Consider the following 19039-nt stretch of genomic DNA (forward strand, 5'->3'; position numbering starts at 1 on the left):
TGATAAAGGTGCTAAAAAATAAAAATTACTTGACTAATCACTCCAAGTGAGCTAAATGCTTCATTCTTGTGTAATGCTAGCTTCCCACTTGGTGGGATTTAGCAGTCAAATAATTAGTGAGAAAGCAAGAAACTGTCTTTTTCCTTTGATATCAGACTGTTTATCAAAATAGTTATCAAATGTACATTAAAAAATACTGCTGCCTGTGTCATTTTAAAAAGAGTGATGCTAAAGAATGTATACATTTGAACAAATATTTTTCTTGCTCTGTGAAATCAATTTACCAAAATTCTCTATGTCAAGCAAATCAACTTACCTTCGAAGGTGGAGAAAAGCTGTGTAACACTGTTTTCGGAACTCTTGGTACTGTTCGCTCTGTGTGCCCCCCATTCCTTCCACCATTTCTTTATTCAGCTTCATAGGAGGAGGAAGAGGCTTTGGATCCCGACCCAAAATATATCCAAAGTCTATGTGGAAGAGTTTGCCTGGATGTTGATAAAAAACTCATTTGTTTCCAGAATTTTATATTAAGGAACTGGGAAATAGATATGTCATATAATTGGTAAAGCAGTGTCTCTTCATAAAGAATATTAGTTCATGATGAAGTCTATTAAATTGTCTGATCCTGTATCCACAGGCTAGGGAGTGGCCTTCAGAGCATATTTTATTTCCCTTCAGCTCACATTCATTCTGATGAAACTATACTTAAAATCATCCCACAGTAATATTTTAAAATTTAAATCCTACTTTTAGATCTCCAGAACCAAAGATAGCTAAAGGCTGGACAACTTTTAAAGGTATTAGTAGAAATTAGTATCTTGTAGCAAATTTCTTATGCTAAAGGAAGATCACTTCTTTAAGTATTCCTGAGATGAATCCTTCCTTTAACTTATCACTATTCTCCCCACCTTCAAAAACATCCCCCCAAATTTCAAATTATATTGTTAGCTTCATTTGAATCATTTCCAACTAATCTGTGTTACTCATTAGCTGCAGACTAGGAAACCAAGCACAGTATTCACCTCTGTCAAGGGCTGAATACAGCTATAGTGCCCAAGAAGACAAACCCTTGAGCAGTCATCTAAACTCGTAGGTCACATATGTAAGAATGTGACTGATCAATCACTTTAGAATGATTCACCACTGAAAGCATAAAGCATCTTTTGATTTACAAGTAGGTATAAAGTAGGCATACATTATAACACTAAAAGTAACACCCTGGATTCTACAATCTAAGTACCACCAAGGCAAGGACTTATGCATTTTGTATATTGCTGTTTCCCCAGCCTCAGAATAGTTTCTAGCACATACTAAGCAATCATTGTTGAATGAAGAAATGGACTCCCTCTTGCAAGAACACCAGAATCACAACTAGCTACTGGACAATCATAAGCAGGAAGACACTGGAACAAACCAAAAAAGATACCCCATATCCAAAGACAAAGGAGAAGCCACAGTGAGACGGTAGGAGGGGTGTAATCACAGTAAAATCAAATCCTATAACTGGTGGGTGGGTGACTCACAGACTGGAGAACACTTATACCACATAAGTCCACCCACTGGAGTGAAGGTTCGGAGCCCCACATCAGGCTTCCCAACCTGGGGGTCCGGCAATGGGAGGAGGAATTCTTAGAGAATCAGACTTTGAAGTCTAGTGGGATTTGATTGCAGGACTTCGACAGGACTGGGCGAAACAGAGACTGCACTCTTGGAGGGCACACACAAAGTAGTGTGTGCATCAGGGCCCAGGGGAAGGAGCAGTGACCCTGGGGAGACTGAACCAGACCTACCTGCTAGTGTTGGAGGGTCTCCTGCAGAGGCGGGGGTGGCTGTGGCTCACCATGGGGACAAGGACACTGGCAGCAGAAGTTTTTGGAAGTACTCCTTGGCATGAGCCCTCCCAGAGTCCGCCATTAGCACCACAAAAGAACCCAGGTAGGCTCCAGTGTTGGGTCGCCTCAGGCCAAACAACCAACAGGGAGGGAACCCAGGCCCACCCGTCAGCAGAAAAGTAGATTAAAGTTTTACTGAGCTCTGCCCACCAGAACAACAGTCAGCTCTACCCACCACCAGTTCCTCCCATCAACCATCCTAGATAGCCTCATCCACCAGAGGGCAGACAGCTGAAGCAACAAGAACTACAATCTTGCAGCTGGTGGAACAAAAACCACATTCACAGTAAGACTGACAAGATGAAAAGGCAGAGGGCTATGTACCAGATGAAGGAACAAGATAAAACCCAAGAAAAACAACTAAATGAAATGGAGATAGGTAACCTACCAGAAAAAGAATTCAGAATAATGACAGTGAAGATGATCCAGGACCTTGGAAAAAGGATGGAGGCAAAGATCGAGAAGATGCAAGAAATGTTTAACAAAAACCTAGAAGAACTAAGGAACAAACAGAGATGAACAACACAATAACTAAAATGAAAACTACACTAGAAGGAATCAATAGAATAACTGAGGCAGAAGAACAGATAAGTGACTTGGAAGACAGAACGGGAGAATTCACTGTTGTGGAAGAGAATAAAGAAAAAGAATGAAAAGAAATGAAAACAGCCTAAGAGACCTCTGGGACAACATTAAACACAACAATATTCACATTATAAGGGTCCCAGAAGGAGAAGAGAGAGAGAAAGGACCAGAAAAAATATTTATAGAGATTATAGTCAAAAACTTCCCTAACATGGGAAAGGAAATGGCCACCCAAGTTCAGGAAGTGCAGAGAGTCCCATACAGGATAACCCCAAGGAGAAACACACTGAGACACATAGTAATCACATTGGCAAAAATTAAAGACAAAGGAAAATTATTGAAAGCAGCAAGGGAAAAACGACAAATAACATACAAGGGAACTCCCATAAGGTTAACAGCTGATTTATCAGCAGAAACTCTACAAGCCAGAAGGGAGTGGCATGGTATACGTTAATGAAAGGGAAGAATCTACAACCAAGATTACTCTACCAGCAAGGATCTCATTCAGATTCGATGGAGAAATCAAAAGCTTTACAGACAAGCAAAAGCTAAGAGAATTCAGCACCACCAAACCAGCTCTATAACAAATGCTAACGGAACTTCTCTAAGTGGGAAACACAAGAGAAGAAAAGGACCTACAAAACAGTTAAGAAAATGGTAATAGGAACATACATATCGATAATTACGTTAAATGTGAAAGGATTAAATGCTCCCACCAAAAGACACAGGCTTGCTGAATGGATACAAAACAAGACCCATCTATATGCTGTCTACAAGAGAGCCACTTCAGATCTAGGGACACATACAGACTGAAAGTGAGGGGATGGAAAAAGATATTCCATGCAAATGGAAATCAAAAGAAAGCTGGATAGCAATACTCATATCAGATAAAATAGACTTTAAAATAAAGAATGTTACAAGAGACAAGGAAGGACACTACATAATGATCAAGGGACCAATCCAAGAAGAAGATATAACAATTACAAATATATATGCACCCAACATAGGAGCACCTCATACATAAGGCAACTGCTAACAGCTATAAAAGAGGAAATTGACAGTAGCACAATAATAGTAGGGGAATTTAACACCTCACTTACACCAATGGACAGATCATCCAAAACGAAAATAAATAAGGAAAGAGAAGCTTTAAATGACACAGTATACCAGATAGATTTAATTGACATTTATAGGACATTCCATCCAAAAACAGCACATTACACTTTCTTCTCAAGTGCACACAGAACATTCTCCAGGATAGATCACATCTTGGGTCACAAATCAAGCCTTGGAAATGTAAGAAATTGAAATTATATCAAGCATCTTTTCTGACCACAACACTATGAGATTAGAAATGAATTACAGGGAAAAAACGTAAAAAAAAAACAAACACATGGAGGCTAAACAGTACATTACTAAATTACCAAGAGATCATTGAAGAAATCAAAGAATCAAAAAATACCTGGAGACACACGACAATGAAAACACAATGATCCAAAACCTATGGGATGCAGCAAAAGCAGTTCTAAGAGGGAAGTTTATAGCTATACAATCCTACCTCAAGAAACAAGAAAAATCTCAAATAAACAATCTAACCTTACACCTAAAGGAACCGGAGAAAGAAGAACAAACAAAACCCAAAGTTAGTAGAAGGAAAGAAATCATAAAGATCAGAGCAGAAACAAATGAATTAGAAACAAAAAAAAAACAACAGCAAAGATCAATAAAACTAAAAGCTGGTTCTTTGAGGAGGTAAACAAAATTGATAAATCATTAGCCAGACTCATCAAGAAAAAGAGGGAGAGGACTCAAATTAATAAAATTAGAAACGAAAAAGGAGAAGTTACAACAGACACTGCAGAAATAAAAGCATCGTAACAGACTACTACAAGCAACTGTATGCCAATAAAATGGACAACCTGGAAGAAATGGACAAATTCTTAGAAAGGTATAACCTTTCAAGACTGAACCAGGAAGAAACAGAAAATATGAACAGACCAATCACAAGTAATGAAATTGAAACTGTGATACAAAATCTTCCAACAAACAAACGCCCAGGACCAGATGGCTTCACAGGTGAATTCTATCAAACATTTAGAGAAGAGCTAACACCCATCCTTCTCAAACTCTTCTAAAAAATTGCAGAGGAAGGAACACTCCCAAACTCATTCTATGAGGCCACCATCACCGTGATACCAAAACCAGATAAAGATACTACAACAAAAGAAAATTACAGGCCAATATCACTGATGAATATAGATGCAAAAATCCTCAACAAAACACTAGCAAACAAAATCCAACAACACATTAAAAGGATCATACACCATGATCAAGAGGGATTTATCCCAGGGAGGCAAGGATTCTTCAATATACGCAAATCAATCAACGTGATACACCATATTAACAAATTGAAGAATAAAAACCATATGATCATCTCAATAGATGCATAAAAGCTTTTGACAAAATTCAACATCCATTTATGATAAAAACTCTCCAGAAAGTGGGCCTAGAGGGAACCTACCTCAACATACTAAAGGCCATATATGACAAACCCACAGCAAACATCATTCTCAATGGTGAAAAAGTGAAACCATTTACTCTAAGATCAGGAAGAAGACAAGGATGTCCATTCTCACCACTATTATTCAACATAGTTTTGGAAGTACTAGCCACGACAATCAGAGAAGAAAAAGAAATACAAATTGGAAAAGAAGAAGTAAAACTGTCACTGTTTGCAGATGACATGATACTATACATAGAGAATCCTAAAGATGCCACAAGAAAACTACTACAGCTAATCAATGAATTTGGTAAAGTTGCAGTATACAAGATTAATGCACAGAAATCTCTTGCATTCCTATACACTAATGATGAAAAATCTGGAAGAGAAATTATGGAAACACTCCCATTTATCACTGCAACAAAGAGAACAAAATACCTAGGGATAAACCTACCTAGGGAGACAGAAGACCTGTATGCAGGAAACTATAAGACACTGATGAAAGAAATTAAAGATGATACAAACAGATGGAGAGATATACCACATTCTTGGATTGGAAGAATCAATATTGTGAAAATGACTATACTACTGAAAGCAATCTACAGATCCAGTGCAATCCCTATCAAATTCCCGATGGCAGTTTTTACAGAACTAGAACAAAAAATCTTAAAATTTGTATGGAGACACAAAAGCCCCCGAATAGCCAAAGCAGTCTTGAGGGAAAAAAACGGAGCTGGCGGAATCAGACTCCCTGACTTCAGACAATAGTACAAAACCACAGTAATCAAGACAATATGGTAGTGGTGCAAAAACAGAAACACAGATCAATGCAACAAGATAGAAAGCCCAGAGATAAACCCACACACCTACGGTCAACTAATCTATGACAAAGGAGGCAAGGATATACAATGGAGAAAAGACAGTCTCTTCAATAAGTGGTGCTGGGAAAACTGGACATCTACATGTAAAAGAATGAAATTAGAGGGGCTTCCCTGGTGGCACAGTGGTTGAGAATCCTCCTACCAACGCAGGGGACACACAGGTTTGAGCCCTGGTCCAGGAAGATGACACATGCCGCGGAGTAACTAAGCCAGTGTGCTACAACTACTGAGCCTGTGCTCTAGAGCCTGTGAGCCACAACTACTGAAGCCCACGTGCATAGAGCCCATGCTCTGCAACAAGAAGCTACTGCAATGAGAAGCCCACACACTGCAACGTAGAGTAGCCCCTGCTCACTGCAACTAGAGAAAGCCTGCTCGCAGCAACGAAGACCCAACACAGCCAAAAATAAATAAATTAAATAAATAAATTTAAAAAAAAAAGAATGAAATTAGAACACTCCCTAACACCATACACAAAAATAAACTCAAAATGGATTAGAGACCTAAATGTAAGGCCAGACACTATAAAACTCTTAGAGGAAAACATAGGAAGAACATTCTTTGACATAAATCACAGCAAGATCTTTTTTGATCCGCCTCCTATAGTGATGGAAATAAAAATAAACAAATGGGACCTAATGAAGCTTAAAAGCTTTTGCACAGCAAAGGAAAGCATAAATAAGACTAAAAGACATCCCTCAGAATGGGAGAAAACATTTGCACACTAATCAATGGACAAAGGATTAATCTCCAAAATATATAAACAGCTCATGCAGCTCAATATTAGAAAAACAAACAACCCAATCTAAAAATGGGCAGAAGACCTAAATAGACCTTTCTCCAAAGAAGACATACAGATGGCCAATAAGCACATGAAAAGCTGTTCAACATCACTAATTATTAGAGAAATGCAAATCAAAACTGCAATGAGGTATCACCTCACACCAGTTAGAATGGGCATCATCAGAAAATCTACAAACAGCAAATGCTGGAGAGGGTGTGGAGAAAAGGGAACCCTCTTGCACTGTTGGTGGGAATGTAAATTGATACAGCCATTATGGAGAACAGTATGGAGGTTCCTTAAAACAACTAAAAATAGAATTACCATATGATCCAGCAATCCCACTACTGGGCATATACCCAGAGAAAACCATAATTCAAAAAGACACATGCACCCAATGTTCACTGCAGCACTATTTACAATAGCCAGGTCATGGAAGCAACCTAAATGACCATCGACAGAGAAATGGATAAAAAAGCTGTGGTACATATATACAATGGAATATTACTCAGCCATAAAAAGGAACAAAATTGGGTCATTTGTTGAGACGTGGATGTATATAGAGAGTGTCATACAGAGTGAAGTAAGTCAGAAAGAGAAAAACAAATATCGTATTTTAATGCATATATGTGGAACCTAGAAGAATGGTACCGATGAACCGGTTTGCAGGGCAGAAATTGAGACACAGATGTAGAGAACAAACGTATGGACACCAAGGGGGGAAAGCGGCGGGGGGTGGGGGTGGGGGTGTGATGAATTGGGCCATTGGGATTGACATGTAGACACTGATATGTATAAAATTGATGACTAATAAGGACCTGCTGTATAAAAAAATAAATAAAATAAAATTTAAAAATTAAAAAAAGCTTTTGCTTATATACACAAGTTATTTTTTTCCTTAGAATTTGAATCTCTAAAACATTATGGTGATGATTATTATATAACAACCCCAAATAGTTAAAAGCCTTCCTAAAGTGGCTTATCATAATTCTTTCACATATTTTAGTGAGGGAATTTATTTTTAAAAATCTTAATAATAAAATCAAGTATGCAGTTATAAATGAGATCAAGATAGGCTGATAAGTTACAACAAATATATTTTTTCTGTGTAATGCATTTGCATCTATACATATGAATTAAAATAGCCATTACCTTATTAGAACTTGAGAGAAATATGAAATGAGATTTATTTTCTTAATGTTCAGAATTTATTTTCTTATTATAACTATAGGAGCATGATTGCGACATTATCCAAATGAATTGTTCAGTACTTTTACTGATGTAGTAGCTATGTGCTTGAAATATTTTGCAAAAATTCTTGTTAACAACTCTCTTATTTTTGCTCATTTTACTTATTTTCATCCAATAAAGCCATGTGAACCAATAAAAAAAAAGAAAAAAAGAAATGAATTCATTTAAAAAGCCAACTCAAAATTTCCCTAATGCAACCTGCCCACTCTCATTTATCTTGTAATGCATTCTGACCTGTTTTATGTGGAAACCTATCCATCATTTTTGGGGAAGCTTCGATTTCTTTCCTTCAATGGCACAAGCCATTGTTCTTGAGGCACATATATTGAGTTTTTACACACTTTTGCCATCTTGCAAAATATTTTTTGATAGTGACTCTATCCAGTTAAAATGTTAAGCTATACCCTTCTGTCTATGCCTTCCTCTGAGCATTAACACTGTTATCTGTGAACTTTATACACCATCATTAGGTCACTGTTGGAAACATAAACAACAATGGGCATGGAACTGACTCTAGTTGTGGTAACAAAGTCCCAGGTAACAGTGATGCCCTGGCAGGCACTCTGAGTCAGGAGCATAATGGCCCTTTATTAAAACACTTTCACATCTCACTTGATCAGGTACGTGATCCTTATAAAGTTGCTTAACCTTTCTAAGGTTCACTTTCTAAACTACAAAACAAGTTAATACTGATAATTACCTTCTATGGAAGAATTAAAAGAGATAATATAGCTAATACTTAACACAGTACTTGATAGACAGTAATCACTCTAAATTTTAAATACTGAACTTTGTTCAAAAATAAATATTGGGCTTCCCTGGTGGCGCAGTGGTTGAGAGTCCGCCTGCTGATGCAGGGGACACGGGTTCGTGCCCCGGTCCGGGAAGATCCCACACGCCGCAGAGCGGCCGGGCCCATGAGCTATGGCCGCTGAGCCGGCGCGTCTGGAGCCTGTGCTCCACAACGGGAGAGGCCACAATAGTGAGAGGCCCGTGTACCGAGAAAAAAAAAAAAATACATTTTAAACATGCTTAAAATGTCCCTGATACCTGAGATCACAACGGCCAGAAATTAGTAAAATTAAATATTAAAGAGATAAGCAATCTTATTTTCTGCAACTTCTTCAGGCATCTTTCTTAACAAAGAAAAACTAAATAATACATTAAACTGGAAATGTTATAAAACTCTGAAAATGAGAAAGAACTTCAAATGTGCCAAGGCTGGGTAATAAAAAGTACAAATTTTAGGCAATAATAATATTAAATTTAAGTAAAATTCAAGATAGATACTGGCACTATTTTCCCACAACAGTAAAGAAAACTATATTGCAAATTACCTGGAGTTGACAGAAGGTGTACTGAATTTGGGACATGGAGTTCATATACAAAGAGAAACAACAGCTTACAAATGAGTGCTCATAATGACAACTAACCAGAGATTTAAACATTATCATCACCTGGCTGTAGAAAAAGTAGCCATTGTCCAGGAGGAAGAAATTTTCTTCTACCCTCCTAGGTTCTCTGGTGGGTCTAAGAATTAAATTGACATGAGACAGATTAAGAGGAGAAAATCAAACCAAAGTTTAATAACATGTAAACATGAAAGAGACCCAGAAAAACCAAGTAACTCCCCAAAATGGCTGAAACCCTCACCCTAAATACCATCTTCACCTAAAGACAAAGGAGGATGTTGGGGTAGGAGTTGGGACTTCAAATGTGAGGAAGGCATGAAGATGGAAAAGCAAATGTTTGGGAAACAAATGTTTGCTAGGCCTTGCAGAGACAATGGGACACAGAGTGGACTCTAAATTTCCAAGAGTCTCGCCCACCACACCTAGCCTGTATTCTTTGCAGATATTTCTGGTGATAGCTCTATTCCTGTTATAGGTCCTCTATCTAAATTCTTCAGGCAGTTAGGGGCAAGGTCAAAGGTGCTTCCAGAGGCTTTTTGGCCTTGATTGTTTTCAGCTTGAAACTGCATGCCAGAAACATTTTGGGGTAGCTAATTTTGTTCCCCTGCACCATCATCAATGTAACTATTGCACTGAATACCAGTTTTCCATTTATCGAAATTATCTTAATTTTTTTTAAAAGATATACCAGGTTTAAAATATTCTGTTCAAACTGGAGAATTGGTTAAAGTCTTATAGGGGAGCAAAACTTGCCATCCCAAAATGTCTTTCTGGCATGAAAATTATTTTTGATCTGAAACCAATCAAGGCCCAAAAGGATGAAACTTGACCTTCCCCCAGCTACCTAAAAAAATGTCAGTAGAGGATCTGTTCCAGGAAGGGACCTATCACCATAGATTAATTATAGTATGAACTATGTATGCAGACAGGGAGGAACCTAGCGAAGTTTGTTAAAAATTCCTTTGTGTCCTATTGTCTCTGTATGGCCTAGCAAACATTTACCAAACATTTGCTTTTCTATCTCCTTGTCAATTGCCTCTCCTTCTTTGAGGTGCCAAACCACTATCCCCAACATCCTCCTTAGTCTTTAGCAAAAGATGGTATTTAAGGTGAGGGTTTCAGCCATTTTGGTGAGTTATTCAGTTTTTCTGGGTCTCTCCCATATACATGTGTTAGTAAACTTTAGTTTTTCTCCTGTTAATCTGTCAATAATCTCATGTCAATTTAGTTCTTAGACCAGCCAGAAGAAACTAGAAGGTTAGAGGAAAATTTCTTCCTCCCCAATAGTCTCTTAAGAATTTTTTTAAATGGATATATCTGGATCTATCTAGTATAGTAAATGACAAATGGAGGAGGTGAAATGAGAAGGAATTCTAATTAGATATAGATAGCAAGGAGCCTGTGGAGAATTGAAAAGTGGTTTTGTCTCCCCACCCCAAAAAACAAAGGCAGTAACAGGTTAGCTAAAAGCTTCCTATAGCTCACACTAGGGCTACCTAAATCAGCATGCTTTTGGTAAGCAGTTATTAATGAGGCTCCTACCTCACCTATTTCTATCAAAACACTTTAGCTGAGGTGTATATTGAAATTATTTGTTCACTCCTCTTTCTCCCCAACACTAAACTTTTAATGAATCATTAAGAGTCTTATACTCAAGAACCTTGTTCCATTTATTTTTGTTATAGTCCTGAAACCTAGAATATTGCCTAGCATACAGGAGTATGCAATGTTGGCTATTCTGCATTTATTTAACCAATGACATCTCAATTTCATCTTTACAGCTTAGACAACTTTTTTTTTTTTTTTTTTTGTGGTACGCGGGCCTCTACTGTTGCGGCCTCTCCTGTTGTGGAGCACAAGCTCTGGACGCGCAGGCTCAGCAGCCATGGCTCATGGGCCCAGCCACTCTGCGGCATGTGGGATCTTCCCAGACCAGGGCATGAACCTGTGTCCCCTGCATCGGCAGGCGGACTCTCAACCACTGTGTCACCAGGGAAGCCCTTAGACAACTTTTAATAACATTACTGATGTGAGAAATTTTCTTCTAGAAACCTGATAGTTCTTATAGACGTTGTCATGTTTTAAAAATTTTGTGTCTTCATTTCTGTGAAGATCTATAATGAAATTAATAAAGGCTGAGTCTGGATCATCTGGATGCCACCTTACTCCTTAATACTGTCCTATGATTTCAGTGTTTTTGACTGGGTTGGTATCAAACAACAAACCTACTTTAATTGTTGCAGGCTAATACTAACAGAAGCAGAGTACCTTGAAAATTACATTACAGCATCTGGAATAAATGAAGGTTATGAAGCAGTTCGAGGAAAGTAGTGTAAGAATATTAGCATGGGACAGGACATTAACAGCACTCTGAATTGAAACTCACACTATATTATCTATACCATATTCACACTAGCAAGTGGCAATTTAGTTTCAGTATTCCTTTTCTGTCACATTAATATTGTTAGGTTAAATTTTGTTAGTTTGTAACATTATCTTATAAATCTGTTTGTATTTTACAGTTATGTATGAGTAGATGCATAGTAAGTTAAGATCAGGTTTTATGTTGTACATATTTAAGATTATAAAATGTAATATGTCAACACGGGGGGTTTCATTTCTGTTTAAAACAGTCCTACGTATTGCTCTTGATTGAAAAACACATTTTCAGAATTCCAAAATGTGCTTCAGGGTCTCTAAACACAATGAAATCAGTATTTTTGGAAGTTCACAGACTTCACCAATTTCCCAAGGGAAGTCCAAGATTCCCAAAAGATGAGAAATCAGTTTTGGAATAAGTAATTTGAAAATTTGGTACTTACTGGGAAAGCACCATCTCCTAATCTCTTAAGGTTCAAGGGAGGATGCTATCACTGAATTTTTCATGATTTGGTGAAAAGTTCATGATCAACTTCTGTTAAAGGTTTCACTGCCTTCAGCTAAACACATGTCCTCTGTTCAACTAAGCTAAGCACTTCATTTTCTGCTTATTTTCATCCTGGACTTCCCATTTATTATCTACCTTGTTAGACAAATACCATTCTACCCTTCAAGAGTTAAGAAATTAGAAGCTTACAATATCGTGGGTACAGATAAACCTTTCTTAGTTCTATTTATTTAAATAATGCTTTGTTATCAATATATTTCCTACTGATACCCACCACTTGAGCAGAGAACCTATTTGACCAATCTTTGATTCAAAACTGCTACCCTTAATAAATCATGTATCAAATGGTATCAACCATCACACAGAGTTTATTTAACGGGCTTGGTGCTTTTTAATAGGAAACCTAGCCCCACTTTTCTTCATTTCCTAACAGGCATTAATGGAATTCCAATGTCATCTATGCATCACTGCCTCCAAATGAAGAGTATACTTCTATCCTTCTTGTAAGAAAATTCTCAAAGAACAGGATTACTACTTAATTATAAGGCATAAAAGATTCAGTATCTAACTATGAAACCATTACTATGCTTTGCAAGTTCAAAGAGGAATGTATTTTGAAAAGAGGCTATCAACGTTTTAAGAAAACTTATCCTCATACCAAAGGGAATGGCTTTTTTAAACTTAATATCTATAAATTAAGCTTTTAAGAATTTTTAAAATACACTTCACAAAATTAAAAAAATGTTAAAAAAATTCAGGGAATGTGGTTTTATTCAAATCTATTACATTAAATAGTCAAGGAGCAAAGTGTACATAAAACAAACTTAATGTTAACTGTAACTACCTTCTTTTGTCCCTGCCTTGCAATATAAAGGGAATAAGAGGTGTTAATTAATTTTTCCTGTTATTTGCATAAGTGACATGAAAATATTTTTTAAATTGTAGTTGAAGACATTTGTAGTTCTTGGATTAAAGAGACTAGATACTGCCAAAATTAATAGTATTTAGTGGTAGAGTTTCTTTTTTATTTATTTATTTAATTTCCCTTTTGTCTATTTAATAATTAAATGCAACCAATCTCAAAACTGTACTTATTCCATTTTTTACACTGCTTATTCCTTCTACTTGACTCTCTCCTGTAATCTCTCCTATAAACTAGACTCTAATTTTTTGAAAATCCCACACAATTCCCAAATTCAAAAATTCTTCCCTGCTACTCTACTCCCCAGTAAGTTTCCCACTCTCAATTTTTTTTGTATATAACCTGACATTTTATTTTTTTCCCCAGAATGCCTTTATTTCTTACATGAACGTTATATCTTTCCTGTTGCCCTACCACAAACCCTAGAAAAAAAGAAGGGTGTGAATAACTATTTATTGATACAATGGAACTTATATTTTAGAATTAAAAATGCTCCCTACACCTACACTCCCACTGCTCCCAACACTTATTAGTTAAACCCTTATGATATACTTGGTTAGAGGTATTTTCATTTACAGTTAAAAAGTATAGTAATGAGGAAATATTTTTCAAAACTAGTTTTTGAGTAACAAAGTACAATAAGTCATACATAAGTACAGATTAGCATAGACATTACAGTCACCTGCTAAATTTTTCACATAATTTATTATCACTTCACATTCAATTGTTAAGATGGCTTCTTATAAACAGGGATAACATTAAGCTAACTAATGAAAAGGGGGCAAAACCATGTCTACTTATATCTCTGATTATATAGTCTATTTCCATTCAAGAAAAACGATTATTTAACTGTTATATATTTTCATTTTTCCTACAGTCATTAAAACAAAGTTTTTTTTCCCTGAAACACTCTTTTCTTCTAGAGAACTGTTTTAATGTCTGAAGCAGAACAGTTATTAACCCTTTGAAGATGAAAAACAATGGCCTTCAAAAAGCAATTCTAAAAGATCATGGTCTCAGGACCCTTTATACTCTTAAAAATTATTCAGAACCCCAAAAATGCCTTAGTTGGACTACCTATATTGATATTTACTACATTTGAAATGGAAACTGAGACATTTAAAAAATATTAATTAGCTTAAAAATAACAATTCAATAACGTTTTAACATAAATTTGTTTTCTATTAATAATACTTTCCAAAACAAAATATAATTAATGAGAAGAGTGGCACTGCCTTACATTTTGCACATCTTTTTTTTTTTTTTTTTTTTTTGCGGTACGCGGGCCTCTCACTGTTGTGGCCTCTCCCGTTGCAGAGCACAGGCTCTGGACGTGCAGGCTCAGCGGCCATGGCTCACGGGCCTAGCCGCTCCGTGGCATGTGGTATTTTCCCGGACCAGGGCACGAACCCGTGTCCCCTGCATTGGCAGGCGGACTCTCAACCACTGCGCCATCAGGGAAGCCCTGCACGTCTTTTTAATGTCTGGCTTAATAGGAGAAGCTGGATTCTCATATTTGCTTCTTCTTTCAATCTATTATGATATATTGTTTTGACTGAAGTGAAAGAACAAAGCCTCTAAATAGAAATGGATTTTAAAAGGGGAGAAGAATCTTAATAACCTTTTCAGAGAATTACTGATCGTTTTCTTGGCTATTAAATTCTCAGGCCCTACCGTACCTACTAAATCAAAAACTCTGAGCCTGGTGCCCAGCAATCTGTATTTTAACTGGCTCTCTTGATGATTCTAATATAGTCAGAAGCTTGAGGACTTCTGATCTACTTTATACTGACTAATACAACTCTCAGACTCAGTCAGGTCATCATGGAAGGGACAGTGGCAAGATGAATCACCTAAATGAATTAAAACTCATATTCAGACTAATGGTTAGTTTCCTTGTGTTGTTCAACATCATTACCTTAAAATTTGGCACTTCTTTTTGTTCTGGGGTTACTATAAACATAACTTTTTTAATATTTTAGTTTATGAAACTTTGAATGCTTTAAAATACATTAAAATGTAATCTCTCCCCAAATTATTCATTTCGAAGCAAAACAGTGTCTAGCCAGCATTAAGGAATATATCATCTGATAAAACTTACATTAGGGCTTCCCTGGTGGCACAGTGGTTGAGAGTCCACCTGCTGATGCAGGGGAAACGGGTTTGTGCCCCAGTCCGGGAAGATCCCACATGCTGCGGAGCAGCTGGGCCTGTGAGCCATGGCCTCTGAGCCTGAGCGTCCAGAGCCTGTGCTCCACTACGGGAGAGGCCACAACAGTGAGAGGCCCGCGTACCGCAAAAAAAAAAAAAAAAAAATTAAATAAATAAATAAAAAACAAAAAAAAAAACTTACATTAAAAAATTTACTGCTAATCTACAGTTTTACTTCAGTGACTGAATTAAGGTTTGCCATATAAAAGGTAATCCGAAAGGAAGTAGATTGCTTTCCCTCCATAATCTGACGTCAAATTTTTCTAACCAGCCTATATATATTACCTGCAAAGGCATGGCTTATTTCAGCTTCCGGATATTTTACTGGAATGTGTGCTTTTCTCTATTTGTATCCCATACAAATCCAACACATTCTTCATGACCCAGTCTAAGTTACTCTATCCATAAAGTAATTTGCACCTCCTTAGGTAAAAAGAGTACAGCCCTTTATCATTTTTTATTACCTCTAATGAGAAGATACAATGTTCTTCTCAAACAAACTTAAAAAAAAAAAAGCAGCCTCTGGCTTCCCTGGTGGCGCAGTGGTTGAGAGTCCGCCTGCCGATGCAGGGGACACGGGTTCGTGCCCCGGTCTGGGAAGATCCCACATGCCACAGAGCGGCTAGGCCCGTGAGCCATGGCCGCTGAGCCTGCGCTCCGCAACGGGAGAGGCCAAAACAGTGAGAGGCCCGCGTACCGCAAAAAAAAAAAAAAAAAAGCCTCTACAAAAATTAACATTTTCCTTATGATAGGTTTCAGTTAACATAAAGACTGACTTCCTGATACTAAATATTTAAGAAACTTTCAAAAGATCAGATTTTAAATAATGTTAAAAAGAAAATTATTCACATGAAGACAAGTTCTCGTTATTTAAACATCTAAAGTAATGATCAATAAAGACTAAAAAAGTACTTATGGATAAAAAGGGCAGGTCTTATGTGCTTGGCTCTCTTTTCCATATATCAACTGAGAAATACAAATCAAACTGGTAAGTAATAGTATATCCACAATCTATAGTAAAACTAAGTTTTGACAGGAAACAGATTTTTCTGAAACCCTGAGCATAGATTAAAATGACATGAAAAAACCTAGTTCATTTACTTATTTTCAAAGCATTTACTAGGTGCCTACTACGCACAGAGCTTTTTATACTCCTTTCTCTCATGTTCCAGAGAGTAAACAAGCACATGTACTACTAAAATAATGAGCCACTCAAAAGAGATTTTAGAGGGCAGTAAGTTACAGGAGTTTGGATTTTAGGGTAGAAAAAGTTTTTGAGATATATTATTTCCTTATCTCTAAAATTATGATTACAAATAACAGCTAAATAAGCTAAATAAGGAAGGCATTCTTATTTCTTGGTGGTGAAATACACAAACACCGTAATAGTTAGCCCACAAGGAATGTTTACTATGTGCACAGTACCATACAAAATTCTACCATATTAAATCATTCAACCCTCACATCAGGAGAGAGTTCTATTATTATTTATGCATTGAGGAGAAGAGACTGAGACACAGATATATTAGATAACTTGATCGGTCATACAATGGTGGAGGGGCAACTTAAACACAAAGAATTTGACTTTAGAGCCTGACATATTAACTCCTATGTGAAATTGTTCCCCAGAATTAAAAAAAGGGAAGTGAATCAATTGTACATAAAATTAAAGAATGATAAAGAAGATCAGGATAGGAGATGTATTGAAAGCAATGTGCAATTAGGATTAAAATGACTATTTTTCTTTGCTGTGAGCTTTCTGACAAAAGGCTCAAAGGGTATTACTCTGAAGTGCCACCACAGACAAAAAAGCTACCACTCCTCTCACTATATAAATAGATAAGCCCAGGTTAACAAGGCCATCTTTATGACCTACAAAAAACTTTCCATTTACTACAGATACCCAGTTCCTACTTCTCTTTTGTGAATGTTTTTCAATTATTTACATATTAATTTTATATGTTAATTATATCATACAGTCTGTATATCATAAACAAACAGCACGTTTTTCAGTTATACTGGTCCTTTTTTTCCCCCCTCAAATTCTCAAAAAGAAAAGCAAAACAAAACTTTTTCCAAAGAGTTGAGATAAACTCAAGTCTAATTTCATTTGAGTCCTGCCACAATTGAATTACCCTGAATAAACTTCTTAAAACTTCCTCAAACAGCAACTCTGAAAAAAATTCATTTTTTCCTATCCTGTATCACAGCTTAAATTTTGTAGTTTCTTGCCAAAATAATATATTAATGCATTAATAAGTGAAATATCATTCACCCCAAAATATGCTTGTAGAAAACCATAATATTGACAAAGGAATTTCCAGACTTTTACATTTGTGATAGACACACAACGCCCTCTGCTGCACAAGTTGAGGAAACTTCAACCAAGTTAAAAATACCCACAACCAATTAAAGCATGGGCAAAAAATTTCTGAGAAATTGAGACTTATATTTTGCATTTTTGTACATTACCATTGTACAGATTTTGAAATTCTCTATAAGAGGTGAAACATTTTCCTCCACACATTCCTGAAGTTCTTAGTCTGACCCTTTTCTGTCTCATCTATATTTACAGGCGGAACAGTGTGTATTTAGGGTGAATCCCCAAAAGACCACAGTGAAATGAAATCTGGGTGTCTCCTTCCTCTCTGTTCCATCTCTCATATCAGGGAACTGGGCACTGACAAATCAGTAGTACTCTGATTATAATTCCAAACCATCTAAACCTGTCCAAGAAACACACACACACACACACACACACACACACACACACACACACACACACACACACACACACACACACACACACACACACACACACACACACACACACACACCTGCCCAAGCTGGAAAATGAGAATAGAAGACAAAAGGTATTTTATTTTGAAGAATGGGAGAAATGCTATTTATCATTAATAAAAGCTCCATCAACACTGAGAGACTGGAGAGTTATATAAGAAAATCTAAAGTTCTAAGTTTTTAATATGTTATGGTCTGTGTTGAAGGCATAATGGATCCAAAATATACAGTGGAAGATGCTTCATAATATTCAAGGCATTTTTAAGTACAAGCATTGAAATCTATTTCCTGCAATGAAACACCTTCAAAATTCATTTTAAATATGTAATAGTTGTCTAGGGCTTCCCTGGTGGTGCAGCGGTTGAGAGTCCGCCTGCTGATGCAGGGGACATGGGTTCGTGCCCCGGTCTGGGAAGATCCCACATGCCACGGAGCGGCTAGGCCCGTGAGCCATGGCTGCTGAGCCTGCGCGTCCAGAGCCTGTGCTCCGCAACGGGAGAGGCCACAACAGTGAGAGGCCCGCGTACGGCAAAAAAAAAAAAAAAATGTTAATAGTTGTCTAAACTATACAAAGTCAAATTATAACATATGTAATTAATATAACTCGAAACTGTTCTGAAATACGGACTGTTAGTAAAAAATGAGTAGACACACAAACATTTTAAAATAAATCATTATAAATTTCTTGAAGTTGAGGAATGTATTATATACTTCCATTTGTCTTGACATAATTGGTCTTTCCTTATACAATCCAATTTCATTCAAACTAAATCCAAAAATTTAAAACACTTATCCTAGTGAGGAAGATGTAAAATGCTTGTTGTATGATATAAGTGTATGAAATTATTAAAGAGCAGTTAAGAAGAAATAACTCAAAGAAATGCTGTTTTAAAAGAGAGAGAATGTGCCTCTTATCTA

The 19039-nt window shown here is 36.7% G+C and overlaps 1 protein-coding gene across 6 annotated transcripts in view; it reads right to left on the bottom strand.

The window, feature by feature from the left end:
- Positions 1 to 19039, bottom strand: part of PIK3C3 (phosphatidylinositol 3-kinase catalytic subunit type 3) — a 155094-nt gene that overhangs the window by 17527 nt on the left and 118528 nt on the right. For 4 of the 6 annotated variants that reach the window (XM_033412469.2, XM_033412470.2, XM_004283538.3 and 1 more), the window contains one exon: positions 317 to 485. In XM_033412469.2, coding sequence (XP_033268360.1) covers positions 317 to 485 — 169 coding nt within the window. Of the gene's footprint in view, positions 1 to 316; positions 486 to 6292; positions 8843 to 9347; positions 9421 to 19039 lie in introns of those variants that run through there. The other 2 variants (XM_049697943.1, XM_049697942.1) reach the window with 2 other exon arrangements.

Source organism: Orcinus orca, chromosome 15 (assembly GCF_937001465.1).
Source record: "Orcinus orca chromosome 15, mOrcOrc1.1, whole genome shotgun sequence".
NCBI classification, from domain to species: Eukaryota; Metazoa; Chordata; class Mammalia; order Artiodactyla; family Delphinidae; genus Orcinus; species Orcinus orca.